At 40.4% G+C, this 14,548-nt stretch overlaps 1 protein-coding gene across 3 annotated transcripts; it reads left to right on the top strand.

Moving 5' to 3' along the window:
- The first annotated feature begins 198 nt into the window (after window positions 1-198).
- LOC105218167 (collagen alpha-2(XI) chain) lies at window positions 199-11,781 on the top strand. Of its 3 annotated transcripts, none has more exons than XM_054227368.1 (11): window positions 199-320; window positions 1,948-2,230; window positions 5,386-6,908; window positions 6,971-7,045; window positions 7,103-7,213; window positions 7,261-7,539; window positions 7,599-8,516; window positions 8,576-9,151; window positions 9,211-9,481; window positions 9,541-11,246; window positions 11,321-11,781. In XM_054227368.1, exons 2-11 carry the CDS (start codon window positions 2,101-2,103, stop codon window positions 11,462-11,464), a joined length of 5,733 nt encoding a protein of 1,910 aa, XP_054083343.1. In that variant the 5' UTR covers window positions 199-320; window positions 1,948-2,100; the 3' UTR covers window positions 11,465-11,781. The 3 variants fall into 3 exon arrangements, with proteins under 3 accessions (XP_054083343.1, XP_054083345.1, XP_054083344.1); XM_054227370.1 differs by having other exon boundaries at window positions 7,279-7,539; window positions 11,321-11,779; XM_054227369.1 differs by having other exon boundaries at window positions 233-325.
- Window positions 11,782-14,548: the final 2,767 nt, after the last annotated feature.

Genomic DNA, 14,548 nt, shown 5'->3' on the forward strand with positions numbered 1-14,548 from the left:
CATTGCGAGTATTAGTCCAAATCCCAATCATCCAGTTCATAATCCAACAATAAAAATTTAAACTATCACTCTCATGCTCTGCAGCTTCATTGCGTACCCACATATTCACCACACCAGCAAGCCTCCAACTACAAAGCGCTCTGCTGAAGTGATCGTCATTGAGATCAAAACATCAACTCGAGCTTCTTAAATGCAACTTCAAATAACGTTGGCTCAGTTCGTGTTCATCGGTCGTTGGTAGCAGTTTGTGGATTCGGAAAAGAAAATAATAGTGTTTTGTGCAAGTGAAGTGTATATGCATGGAGCAGTGCTTGATTGAGGTTAGGTGATAAGCCGATATATTAGAAAATTAAAAAAAGCCCTTATTTTAAGCAAAAGTGTTACTAAAAAGTTAATTGTGGATAAAGAAAAATAAATAAAAGTTGGAATAATAATAATTTATTAAATACAAATTGTGAGAATAGTACATTTCAAGCGTTTGTGAGTTAAAGAGGTCAACCGGAAGTGACATCAGTGTTACCAAATATAACTGTAATGCATTAAATTTTGGATTTTTTGTATTTCAAAAGTGAAAAAGTGTTATTGGAAGTGTTTGTGGGAGCAGATATTTTAATTTTGAATATAAAAATAATATTTTTGGTGCTTTTAAAGGTTTTAAAAAAATCTTTTTTCATTTAAAATTTTTTAAATATAAATTTAACTCAATTGTGCAACTTTCTCTCTAAAATTATTTAAAAAAAATTAAATTTCTTTAAATTATTAAAAAAAATCGATTCAACCACTTCCTCAATTATTCATTAAAAACTCAGCTTTGCTTTGCATTCACTGGCGCAGTGAGTGAGTTTTTTGTGATAAAGTCATCTATTTTGCTAATAAAAAGTTCATAATGTTATCAAAAGCACACAAACTAAACGAAAGAAGAGAAACTAAAATTAAAATTCGGCGCTGTCCTCTTGTAGTCGCATCCGCTTAATTGCGCCGCTGGCTGTGCTAGAGCTCGGTTTAGCTCACTTTAAGACAAGTGCGTACAACAAATTTTCGGCGTGCTTATCAGCTGCAAGTCCGCTCAAAATACATACATACAGTTACTATGAACAGCTGATGACATACATATATGTGGAAATAAATATGCTGTGAATGCGCCAGCCGGCCGCCCGGTTAGATAAGCGCCGCGCTTTGTCAATGAAAAATGTTTTTTTTTTAGTCTCGCTTGTTTTTTAATATTAAATTTATTTTTAATTACGGAAGTTGCTATAAAAAATCTGTAGTTTTGTCGCTTAGCGACGCGTGCCAAGGTGGTGAATTAGTTTTTGTTGTATTTTTAAATCGAGCGGGACCTTAGCCTAGGTTAGTGTTTCGAACTGATAAGCGCGATTGCTTATCAAAGTTGGTGAAAAACCGTGTCAGTGGGTTTAATAGTGTGTGTGAAAATATAATTCCCACGCTTATCGCGTGTAAGAAGGAAATATTGTGCAATAAAAAAATAATACTAATACAAAAATAAATAAATTACAATTATTAATAAATTATAAGATTATGTAATAATAATAAAGTTACTAAAACAATTAAAAATAAATAATAAAAAATATAAAAAAATAAAAATAAACTTTTTAAGAATTACAGGAAATTGTAAAAGAAATCCTTGAAAAAATATTTAAGAAAAATCAAATTATAAACTTATTTTAAATTATTGAAAAAAAGACTGTTTAAAAACTAAAGGAAATTTAAAAAAAAAATATTTGAAAAAAAAAAATTAAAAAATGAAATCATAAAAAAATTATTTAAAAAAATAATACTTTCTTCAAAACATATTATTTTTGAATAAAAAAAAAAACTCTAAACAAGTAGAATTTTATTTAAAAATTATTCAAATAATTATTTATTACATTTAATAAATATAAATAATTTTTTTTTTTCGAATTTCCTTCCTAAAAATTACGTTTTTAGTGCAATTAGCGTGTCATTCCCAACGATGAAGTGCGACCATTTCATAAAGGAATTGTGAAATTGACTTGATTTTTTAAACAAATTTATATCTTGATGCGCTGAATTCACCTCAAAATTGGGTGAATCAGTTTGGCATCAGAAGTTCTTCGAAACATGATATTCCCATGGAATGCTATGTTGCGAAATCAGCGTTTTAATGGACTCCCTAAAGTTGGTGTCCATATTGTTTTGGGACTGACTCTACTGGCTATTCAGTTGGCAACTGCAGCGGAACCAAATGATGGTGAGTGATTTTTTTACTCTGAATATAAAAGTATCACTAAAGTATTCCACTGGAGCGTTATACATATACCGAAATAGAGCCATGTAGAGCAAAATGTCATTAACTCTCGTTCACCCTCTAATGTTTTTGGTATTTTCACTAGCTTTATATGATCCTTGAATCGCTAACAACAGTTCTCTATTAACTATACACTCTGTTTCATATAACACAAAGTTCTCCATAACCCGAACTCTTGAATTGACAATAGAAGTCAAATTTCATACAAATTACCTTCCATAACTCGAAGTCTCTCTAACTCGGAAGTGTTTTTGTGGATGGTGGTGATATGGTGATTCGAGTTAGGGAAGTTCTACTATATAAAGTTCTAAAGCTTTGGGATCCCATTTTGATAATGGGAAAGAAAGTTCATTTATTTAATTTATTTACTAATGATTGACCGAAGAACAAACGTTATATACAATTTCTCTCACACTACATTTTTTAAATCTTCTTCACGAACGATCCAAATAATGAACAATATCTTCGTTTAAACTTTTCCAGAACCACTATACAGTATTTGGTTTAATATATTGGTTTTATCAGTAGGCACATGAAATATAATCGTTTTAGACGTTATATTATGAAACGTAGGAATCACGCTTTTGGTCTGTTCATTTTTATTATTCTCTATTTGTCATGATGTTCTCATGACAGTCGATTCTATCCTACATAGATAGTATGAGGTATACACTGTGACCTGTGGTCTACTATGCTCTTATAACATCACTTCAATTAAAGCTATCGCTTTATAGCCTTTTCGCCCAGCCAAATAAATTTAGTACATTCAGAATATAATTGAGAAACCAGTTTTTACCTTTCGCAAAGGCGGCTACTTGATTAACGATCAGTCGTTAAAATTTTTTTTGCTGTTCATAAGAAGTTGGCGAGTTTCATCAGAAAAATATCCAGCATGGATAACTACCCGTAGGAATTCATGATTTATTCTAGATGCAAATCGATTTATATTCGATCAAACATATACCACGTTTATGCTTCATTTCTACTCGGTTATATTCTACATGGGTAAAGCCTATAAGCAAAAACGGCAAATTCTCTACTCGAGGTAAATTCTGAATTTAATTTAATTGAGGGCTGCTACGTATTATAAATATGTCCGTATTTTCCAGATATAAGGGGTGTGCGGCATAAATCGGTTAACAATTGTTCGGGCAGAAATGCACGAGCAAAACCGACCACTGATCGACCCAAAAAAACCAGTTTTTCTACAAAACCGACTACACACTCGTCGAAGTTTTTGCAAAAAACCGGTTTTCGCTACACCATCCGACTACCCACAGTGCCACGGGTGGGCCACAAAAAAACCGGTGCCAAAAAGTAACCAATAACCGGTTACTGTAGTACTACACAGTACCACGCGTTTGCCGCAAAAATTCGGTAGTAAGTGGGGTAGGGATTTTTAGCGAAAAATCGGCAATACGGGAACCCTGGGAAATCAGCTGATTTGACGTCCAACTTAACTCTAAATCCGTTTATGCATCCGAGTTAACTCGTCTACATACGTAAAGAAAATATGTATATTCTATCCGAGTAGATCATTTAACTCGTGGTGAAAAAGTGTTTATGCATGTGGGTTGAACTTACCCGTGTATAATACGAGTATAACCGAGTAGAAATGAAGCATAAACGTAGTAATAAATGTAGTAAAATAAGATTTATTTTTGTATGGTAAATCGTTCTAAATCAGCGCTTTATTCGAGCAAATGCCAGTTAATTGATCAAATATCTCCTGTGCGAAAAGGCTATTAAGGAATCTTAACAGCGCGCCTGGAGTAATATACATATATGATTTGCTCTCTTGTAGGGATTATTGTTCCGTTGGATTGACTCCTTCTTCTTGTAATTGCTGGACATAATTAAAGAATATTTGGATTCTTATAACAAAAATAAATATTTATTCTTATGTGACTTACAGATCTCCATTACAACAGTCGACTCCATTTTTTTGTATAAAAACTAACTCAATGTCCCACCCATATTGCGAAAAATTGCACGAAACTCGTTATCAAAAATTCCTGGAATGCGATCAGCCTAATTTTCAAAACGAAAATAAAGCAATTACAATTTAATTACATAGTTCCAGTAATGCTAATATGACCATGCCATTTTTCACTTGTACACTCATATGTAGACTTGTCTATATGTCGGCTTTCAGGCTATTAAATAGCGGCAAACTTTTATCATTACACAAACAGTCAAATCATTTGTGCTTAATTATCCAAACAGACAGCGCCACCCATAAATACATAGCGAACTATTTGAAAAATATCGGCAAAAGCAACGTCAAAGTGTTAAAATTGTGCGCAATGGGGCGATATGATTTTTAATGCTCTCTTTTTTTCTATAAAAATATGTGCATATCAGTCATAAAGTTAAATCATATGTGACGCCGGACATGCGACCAAGTGTGTCAACTAGAAATGTCGCGCATCAATTTTGGAGCATGACGTTGACTGCAGTTATATGGTGACTTCCAGCAGCGTATATCTCTTCTTGTTCTTCTTCTACATAAAAATGAATTGAAAAAACCATTAGCAGCATTCTGAGCTCTCCACAACTCCCCACAATTCCAATAAGCGCGAAATTTCTTTTCAATTTGCGAATTGCATACTCCACTCATTCTCATTGTTGTTTTATCGATCAGAATTGATTTGTCATTTCTTGACGTTTGTTTTCGTATTTGCTAATCACAGCTGTCACTGCTCGTGGTTACTCGTAACTACATTGATTTTTTGTATGTCAATGACCAATTGATGTGGCATTGACGTCACTGATCGATTGCCACAAGCGGCGCTGAAGGTCGTTAGCAGTGATCCATATTTTTCTAAACTGACATGGATTTATCAAAGGCATATAACTGATTAAATTGATTGAGTCTTTGTTTGGTCAATTAGCTAACACCTTGAGAGCTTTAGACAGTCAGGCGACTACTCTGAGTAGTTTAGAAAAGCAGAAACGAGAGGGACTTAGGTATGGTTTGAGGTATTCTACTGAAGAGTTAACGTTCTAACCGATGATGAAGTGCGTGTTCAGAGAGCTTTTTAAAGCTTTTACCGTTTATAAATTTAAATAACACACATTTTCTCTAACTTTTCCAGCTGGCTTTGTGGATTTAATACGTGAATTCGGTTTACCTGAACTGCCGCCTGGCATCGTTGATGTACCGGGCATGTGCGCCGCGGAACGTAATCCATATCAAGTACACAGTTCGCCAGCTTTTCGCGTCTCCAAAGATGCTATGCTAACCATACAAACCGCGCAAGCTTTCCCCAATGGTTTTCCCACGGACTTTTCAATCGTTCTGGCTTTGCGTAGCAATCAAACGAATCCAACGAAAGCGCCCGTTTTTACCATCTATTCGGATGAGAGTGAGGAGGTGCTCTCGCTTAGTTTAGGCAAAGAGATTACGCTTAGCTATGAGCAATCTGATGCGACTTTCAACCAACGTAACACCATTAATTTCGGCATTGGTATTAGTGATGCGAATTGGCATCGAATTGGTGTGAGCGTGAAAGGCACGGCTGCCACTTTGGTGGTGGATTGTACTAAACAGGTGACGCGTCGTTTGGAGCGTTCTCGCGGCAGCACCATTTCAACAAATGGTCTAATACTTACGGGCGCACAAATGACAAATGATCAGGGATTTTTCGCCGGTGATGTGCAATTGATGGCCATTGTAAATAGTCCGGAAGCGGGTTATGAAGTGTGTACACGTTATGCCACACCTTGTGTGCAGCAGGGATTTGTTACTGTAGAGCGACATACAAGCGGTAATGTTGGCGGTGATGGTGGTGGTACTGTTAGTTGGTCGTGGTCATCGTCATCGAGCAGCAGTGGCGGAAATGGAGTTGATGGTGGTGGTGGTGATGGAGCTGGTTTAAGTGGTGCCACACTTGGTCTTTTCGAAGGTAGGAGACGGTTAGATGGCAGCGCATTAAATGAAGGTTTTGCTGGTGCCGGTGGTGCAGCTCAAGCCAATGGTCCCAACTTCCAATACACCAGTTCGCGTAGCTATAGCGCTGGACCTGGACTTGTAGACGGTGGGGATTTAATTGGAAATCTGCAAGTGAACGGAGTCGGACGTAGACAGCAACAAGGCGTTAATAGTTTTGGTGGTAGCGCTGGTAATGGCATAGCGCTTGGCGGAAATGCTGTTTCTGTTGGTGAGGATGGTAGAGAAAGTGCTACCATGCCAAACTTGCCGGAAGAATATGATAACGTTGATTTGGATGATTATGCCGTCGACCCTAATTTGGATCTGAATTTTGAAGATTTTGTTGATCTTACGACACCCTCTACAAATGAAACGAATGACAGTAAGGAAGCCAGAAAGACAGAGGGCACTAATGGGAATGAATCTAATGTGAATTCTACTGAACCCGTCATACCTGCGGTAAATCGAAATTTAGATAGAAGAAGGAATGGTGGTCCTAAACAGAATTCGTCAGATCCTAGTTATGTGGTAGGTGGTGGTAACACCATTTGTTATCCCGGTCCCAGAGGTTATACTGGCACCCCAGGACCACCGGGCGAACCAGGACCAAAAGGTGAAGCTGGTCGCGATGGTTTGGCGGGCACTCAAGGCGTACAAGGCCCGCCTGGGCATGTGTTTGTAGTTCCTGTATGTTGTAGTGATTAATACTATTAAAATGAATGTTAATTGGTTATTTTTTTTAATTGCAGACAATACAAGGTGGCAATGAGAAGGGGCCCGACACACAGGCAGAAGCTCTAAGGCAGATGATATCACAACACATGGCAAGTTTTGAAAAATATGCAGATTGATATCTCTTATTTACAAACCTTCTATTTCAGATGGCTTTGCGTGGACCTGAAGGTCCAATGGGCCTGACAGGTGTGCCGGGTCCACCGGGTGTGCCTGGTCAGCGTGGTGATAAGGGCGAACCTGGTGATGTTGGGGAACCGGTAATTAAATCCTTTGCAAATTTCTTGCATATTGACCTAACGATTAGAATATATACCTTCGGCAGGGCTTACGTGGTTTGCGCGGACTTGGTGGACCACCGGGTCGTGATGGGCGACGTGGACGTTCTGGCAGAGATGGTGAACGTGGGGCGGTTGGACCTCAGGGACCGAAGGGTGAAATTGGACCAATGGGTCCTATTGGTATGCCGGGTGAAAAGGGACATCGTGGTTTACCAGGGTTAACTGGTGAGAAAGGACAGCAAGGTGTAGAAGGACATCCTGGCGAAGAAGGGCCACCAGGTTTGCCTGGCTTACCAGGAGAGTTGGTGAGTTATTTGAAAAAATATTGCGTATTTTATATTTTGTTATAAAAACATTTCTACAGGGTCCTCGCGGTTTTCCCGGACCACGTGGTTTCCCAGGGCCTGTAGGCAATCCAGGTTTACAAGGAGCAGACGGCCAACAAGGTGCGAAAGGTTCCACCGGTTTAACTGGACCTGCTGGACCACCAGGGCAATTAGGTCCAAATGGTCCTCCCGGTGCTCCTGGTACGCAAGGCAATCTTGGGCCTCCTGGTATTGCTGGACCACCTGGTAAACCGGGACTTCCTGGTTTGCCTGGAGCAGATGGTGCACCAGGTCATGCGGGCACACCCGGTGCCATTGGACCGAAGGGAGATCAAGGTATGCAAGGAGTACAAGGCCCTGTCGGATTCCCTGGACCCCGTGGGCTCAAAGGTGATGATGGCCAACGTGGTACTCCTGGTGATAAAGGCGATAATGGTGAGAGAGGATTGGATGGTGAAAAGGGTGATGCTGGTTTGCCTGGGGAACGTGGATCACCCGGTTCACCTGGTAGTCCGGGCCCAGAAGGACCTGAAGGTCCCAAAGGTTTTGAGGGACCAAGAGGGGAAACTGGCTCACAAGGCTTGCCTGGTGAAAAGGGTAAGCAAGGGCCCCAGGGTTTTCAAGGTTATCCTGGTCCTTCTGGTGATAAGGGAGACAAAGGTGCAACTGGAACTTCCGGACCGGCAGGTATAAAAGGTGAGCGTGGATTACAAGGACAGTCGGGAGAGCGCGGTGAAATGGGACCTAGAGGTTTTCGAGGCTCAAGAGGGAGACGGGGTAACGATGGTAATCCCGGTCCGAAAGGTGACACAGGTCAACCCGGATCACCAGGTCCGCAAGGCGAAAGTGGACCACAAGGTACGGAAGGTCCGCGTGGTTTTATTGGACTACCAGGAGCACCTGGAGCAGATGGGAAGAATGGTGTGATGGGTCCACCTGGAGAGCGAGGACAGCCCGTATGTATAGTGATGATAGACTTTAAATAATGTATACTTATTGTATGATTTTCGAAAAGGGTGAACCGGGGAAACCTGGACCACCTGGAGAGGCAGGCGTCATAGGACCCCGTGGAGCACCTGGTGAACTGGGCCCGATCGGAGAGCCTGGAATGCCAGGTTTGCCAGGGCTACCGGGTGAATCTGGTTTACCAGGTGAGGCTGGCAAAGAAGGTCCACCTGGTCCAATCGGTCCTATAGGAATTCCTGGACCTCAGGGATCAACGGGCCTTCCAGGTTTTCCTGGCGAACGTGGTCATCAAGGTCAGCCTGGATTACCTGGTCTGAAAGGAGAGCAGGGCTTACTTGGACCTCCTGGATATCCTGGAGATAAGGGTCAGTCGGGAGAGCCTGGCAATTCCGGTCCTCAAGGTCCTCCAGGAAACCCTGGTCCACCAGGTAGTGCTGGTGCACCTGGTGCCAAAGGTGAACCAGGTGAAAAAGGACCAATTGGTCCAGCAGGTAGAGATGGTTTGACAGGATTACGTGGCTTACCAGGACCACCAGGTCCTCAAGGTACGCCTGGTGAAGATGGTGACAAAGGAGAAACTGGGCCACCTGGTGAAAAAGGTTTGAAAGGAAGTAGGGGCGAACCAGTAAGTAGTAAATTAAACATTTTATTCATCCAAGATGATTTAATCGTGTAATGTTTTAGGGTCCAGTTGGTTCGACAGGACCACAAGGGCCGCGTGGAGAATCTGGTCCACCTGGATCTCCAGGTGACAAAGGACCGCCAGGAGAGACTGGTCGAAGAGGTATTAAAGGTGAAGATGGCAAACCCGGTCTACCTGGACCCGTTGGTAAGCCAGGCATACAAGGTTTACCTGGTCCGGCTGGCGTTAAAGGTGAACGTGGTGATGATGGATTAATGGGTCCTGTAGGACCACCGGGATCCCCAGGAGAACAAGGCAGAAGAGGATTGAAAGGTACGTACACCTGTTTAATTTAGATTTAGGATATACTAAGCTTCTTATCTTTATTTTAGGAGTACATGGACAACAAGGAAAACCTGGACCACGTGGTCCTCAAGGAGCAACGGGTTCGGACGGACCGCAAGGGCCACCGGGTCCTGTCGGTCCCATTGGTAAGACAGGTGAAACTGGACCAGCAGGCCCTAAAGGAGAGCAAGGTAAATCTGGACCTATTGGGCCACCTGGACGACAAGGTATACAAGGTCAAGAAGGACCTAAAGGTGCTGTTGGGCCGCGTGGTTACCCAGGAGCGAGAGGTGAGCCCGGTTTGATGGGACCTAAAGGTGATATAGGACCTGACGGTGAAGATGGAAAACCTGGCGAACAGGGGCCCATAGGAGACTCGGGACCGGAAGGCAGAATAGGTGAACCTGGGCCACCAGGAAAACAAGGTCCAGAAGGGCCTGCTGGTTTACAAGGAAGTCCAGGACCAATTGGAGAAAAAGGTGATAAAGGAGATTTGGGGCCACACGGACCACAGGGTATTTTAGGACCACAAGGTCTACCCGGACTGCAGGGACAACCGGGCACACGTGGATTGCCGGGTGAAGTGGGGGAAACAGGTTTGCCCGGGCCGGAAGGTGTACCTGGAAAAGAAGGCAATATTGGTGAACCAGGACCAGCAGGGCCTAAAGGTGATCGTGGTAGACGTGGACCAAAAGGACACCGTGGTGAATTGGGTATGGTGGGTTTGAAAGGTGATCAAGGTGAAAAAGGTGATCGTGGATTACGTGGACCACATGGCCCAGAGGGACGCAAAGGCGAACCAGGTCCTGTAGGAGCAATTGGGCCTAAAGGCAATGACGGTCCCCAAGGACAAACTGGACCGATCGGACCACCCGGACCCAAGGGAACTGAAGGAACAGCTGGCAATAAAGGTGACACAGGCCCACCCGGACCAGCGGGACCACCAGGTGCACCAGCCGAAGCACCACTCATACCACCCGAACTGCTCTTCCAAATGCAACAATACTCTGGAACAAAAGCAGAAGTGCGAAGACGACGTGATTTAGATATGCACGACGACTTAGCGCCATTTGATGAGGATGATGACTTTAATGAAATTATGGGTGTACTTTCCGCGCCAGAACCTACAATCGCTACACAAGACCATCACAAGAAATCAAAGCGAAAACGTAAGAGGAAGCCAACAGCACAAGGCGACGCGGGCGCTGGCGGTAAATTGGTAGACATGTACAGCGCCATCTACAGCATGCGCTTGGAAATGGATCGTATGCGCAAACCGACCGGCACACAAGACAACCCTGTGCGCACCTGTCGCGACCTACACTATGCACATCCACAATTTGAGAATGGCTGGTACTGGGTCGATCCGAACGCTGGCATGCCCGATGACGCGATCTTTGTGTATTGTAACATGAGTGCCGGTGGTGAGACCTGCATTCAACCGGATGCACACACAGCGGAAGCGCCATTGGTGCCGCGACGCCAAGCAGGCGAACTCGATTGGTATTCACGGCTGAGTGGTGGCGAGAAAATCACCTACGACGGCGTTGGCACAGTGCAGCTGACCTTCTTGCGCTTGCTAACCGAGGAGGCGCATCAGAATTTCACATACATCTGTAGCAACTCGGTGGCTTGGTATAGTGACGCGGAGCGTGGTTACTCAAAGTCGCTGCGACTGCTGGGCGAAAATGAAATGGAAATTGCAAATGAGGGTACCGACATCAAACCGGAAGTGCTGCGCGACGAATGTCAGGTAATGAAAAATTGCTTTGGCTTTTGAGTTTTTAGTAAATTAAAAATATTTCTGAACTTCTTGTTTTTCCTTAGCAACCGAATCAGCGTGGCGAGACTGTGCTGCTGGTGCGCACCAAACGTCATAACTATCTGCCATTAGTGGACTTCTATCCACAGGATTATGCGCGTACGGATCAAGCATTTGGCTTTAAGGTTGGACCAGCATGCTTTAAATGAGCCATAACAACAACAACAAATTATATATTATATATAACATTATAAAGAGAGCGAGAGAGCAGATGCACGAGCGAGCGACGAATTTTAAGAATATTTATCTAGTAAAAATATACCAACACATAGCGTTAATTATGACATAAGCATAGAAGATTGAACCAAATCGACTGCCATAATTGTATAAGAAATCTATAAGCATTCGAATTGTTGTAAGTGTATTTAGTTTTAAACGGTTTTTATTACTTTATTTCAACACTATTTTAAGCTGAGAGAGTCTTTTGTTGTTACATAAGTGTTTTTTATACATGAATTCAATACAATTATAACGGTAACACGTATGTGAAGTAAAAAAGAATGACAAAGAAATCAAATAAATATAGAAAGTTAGGTTAGCTTAGTTTCTAGATGAGATTAATAATTTTATTTAGAAGGTTGTTGAAGTAGAAAAAGAGGTCTCTAAAATCATGTTGAGCCTCACAGTGAGTTACTCTTATGCTTAGTCCAACACTTTTATTTTGAAAAAAAAAGAGAAGAAGTGCGTGTCTTCTCTGTTGTAGTCTACAGAAGTTTTTTCAATTCCAGCTTCCGAATAACTCCAAAAAATATTTGTATTTTCTATAGCAGTCGAACTTTTGTAGGCAATAGCTTAACACACGATCATATTTTCAGCATCAATAAGATCTCATAAGATCCAAAAACCGTTAAAAAGCACATTAAAGCTTTGAACCTCAAATATTTCATAGAAAAAGTGCTATTCCTCTAACCAATTTTGCCAATATTTTTTTCTCGTACGGTCTCAAAACCGAGGTGGTCTCAGTAGAAACTTCGAGGTGTACTTAAATATTGTTGTTGTTGTAGTGATTAAAAATTTTCTCAAAAGAATTTCGAGCTGTTGGACCAATAAAAATACGAGTTTTGTTCCGTTTTCAGAGTGTCCAAAGCCTTTGTTTAATTTCCAAAGGAGTTCTTAGCAAATTCTCTGAAGTTACTCGACTTGCATAAGAATTTTGAGTTGTGGACCGAATAAAAATACAAGTTTATTCCAGTTACAGAGACTCGACACTCGTAGGAACGAGTTTTTAGACTGTCCAAAGTCTTTATTTGATTCCTTCAGGACTCCTTTACGAAATCTCTGAAGTTACACGACTTGCCTAAGTATTTTTTCTTTGTGTTTATTGGTAAAAAAAAACACCTTTTTATTTGCATTCATTTTTGCTCTGGCACGTAAATTTTTTGAATCGTACACTTTTTTAAGCAAAAAAAATGTTTTTGTATCTACCCATTCTCCACATCTCTCCTTTTTCATTTCATATTTTTCTCTATTTTTATTTCAAGTAACATTTTTTTGCAGCCCATTGCTCACTTATTCATTTTTCCAGCAATTCGTACAATCAGTCGCAGAGCTTACCATTCGTCATACATACTGCTTGGCTGTGTGCCTCCCATTTAGCGTTGCAAGGCAAAAGGATTAGTGCAACACTCTATGCATAAACACTTTAGCTGAGTAGCACTAACTAGGCATACACAAATGTTTGGGTTTTCACTTTAATAACTGTATTTTTTTACGCTATTTGTTTTTTGTTGTTGCTTTTTTAAGGTTTTACTTACAACACGCTTTGTCTTGTACGCCTTGTGTCCATATAGTCAATGTTTTGCTAATGCATTTCTACTTTAGGGCATTAGTAAGAGAGTTTACCCGAAAATTTCATATTTTTACATAAATCATAAAAATATGCGCATTAACACACATACCTATTTAAACACTCATAGAAATAGTCCCACTCATATTCATTAACCACTTTTCTTTTAATATCGTTTTTATTTTATTATTTAATTTTTTCATTTTTTATTTTATTTTCTACATTTTTTCATCACTCATTTTTCATCTCATCTTTCAGCTACACATTTTTTCGCTTTCTCCCACCCATTCAACATATTCGCCAACGGGACATCACTTCATTTCATTCGGTGTTTTAAGTGTGAAAAATGAAAAAAAAAAACAAATGAGTAAAAGAAATGCGAAATCACATTAAAAGGATTGTAATTCCAGCGCCTAAACAAATAGTTGAAAAAATGCTTAAAAAGTGTTAGTAATCTGCCATGTACCACATTTATGAAGTACGTCAATGACCAACGTTGGAAGCGCGGATTGTCGTGAGGTACATATACATAATTTTATTTTTTATGGTATTGTAGCAAAATTTTTCAAATTTTGGGTGGAAAGCTTAGTTGTGGGCTGATATAATTCGGGGTGATTCACTGACGGTGAGCTAGTATTCAAAGTGGATATCGTCCATTTTTTATGGGAGGTATTGATTGAAGATGTGCTATGGCTTGAATTCGACTGCAGAAGGCAGTTGTAACTGGTGAATATTTTTGTGGTCAGTTCAAGTACAGAACCTGATGACTTTCATTCAAAATAAAAGTCGGCGTTAGCTAGGCGTGAAGATCTATGACGTTATTACAATTCAGTAATATTGATGAAGCTAGAAGAAAGGATTACTTTGACCCACTACTTTTTTGCTATAAATACTATTTCAAGCCGACAGTCTAGTTTCGAAATCATTCTCCAATATCAACAATCAATTCAGCAGTATGCTTTAAAAGCCGAAAAAAGCGTTTTTTTAGCAATTTTTTTTGAAAGGGAAGGAAATGATTGCGGTAAACGGAATTTTAAGACGTTAGTGAACGATATTTAAGGCTTAAAAAAACAATATTTATTATAAAAAATATTGAAATTTTTTCAAAGTTGCAAGTATTTTTCTGGAGTGGCTGGAGTCTGCACTTGTAAATCGGTGCCGATAATGGATGTCGTGCGATGCATCTGAAACAGTCGAACCAATTTTTTTTTTTAATTTTTGTAACTTTCTACTCTTTATGAGATAAAAAAACCGAAGAAGTTATAAAATTCCAAATTTTTTCGAAGTTTCGAAGAAAAAAAAATTCACTATTTTAAGAAAAAAATTGACTTTAAGTATTATTTAAATAATACTTTTGTCCAACATGTTTAGTTCAAATAGAAGATAATTTAAACTGAAGCTAGATCACTTTGGTTTTTTTTCGAGCGGACATATATTCTTTTTGCTA

The sequence above is a fragment of the Zeugodacus cucurbitae genome, chromosome 3 (assembly GCF_028554725.1).
Source record: "Zeugodacus cucurbitae isolate PBARC_wt_2022May chromosome 3, idZeuCucr1.2, whole genome shotgun sequence".
NCBI lineage: Eukaryota > Metazoa > Arthropoda > Insecta > Diptera > Tephritidae > Zeugodacus > Zeugodacus cucurbitae.

What these genes read in the sequence shown, in the direction of transcription:
- LOC105218167 (XM_054227368.1), top strand. Translation starts at nt 2,101, where the DNA reads ATGATATTCCCATGGAATGCTATGTTGCGAAATCAGCGTTTTAATGGA. An exon ending in AGATGATATCACAACACATG is followed by an intron (nt 7,046 to 7,102) that starts GCAAGTTTTGAA and finishes CTTCTATTTCAG; the next exon opens with ATGGCTTTGCGTGGACCTGA. An exon ending in TGCTGCGCGACGAATGTCAG is followed by an intron (nt 11,247 to 11,320) that starts GTAATGAAAAAT and finishes GTTTTTCCTTAG; the next exon opens with CAACCGAATCAGCGTGGCGA.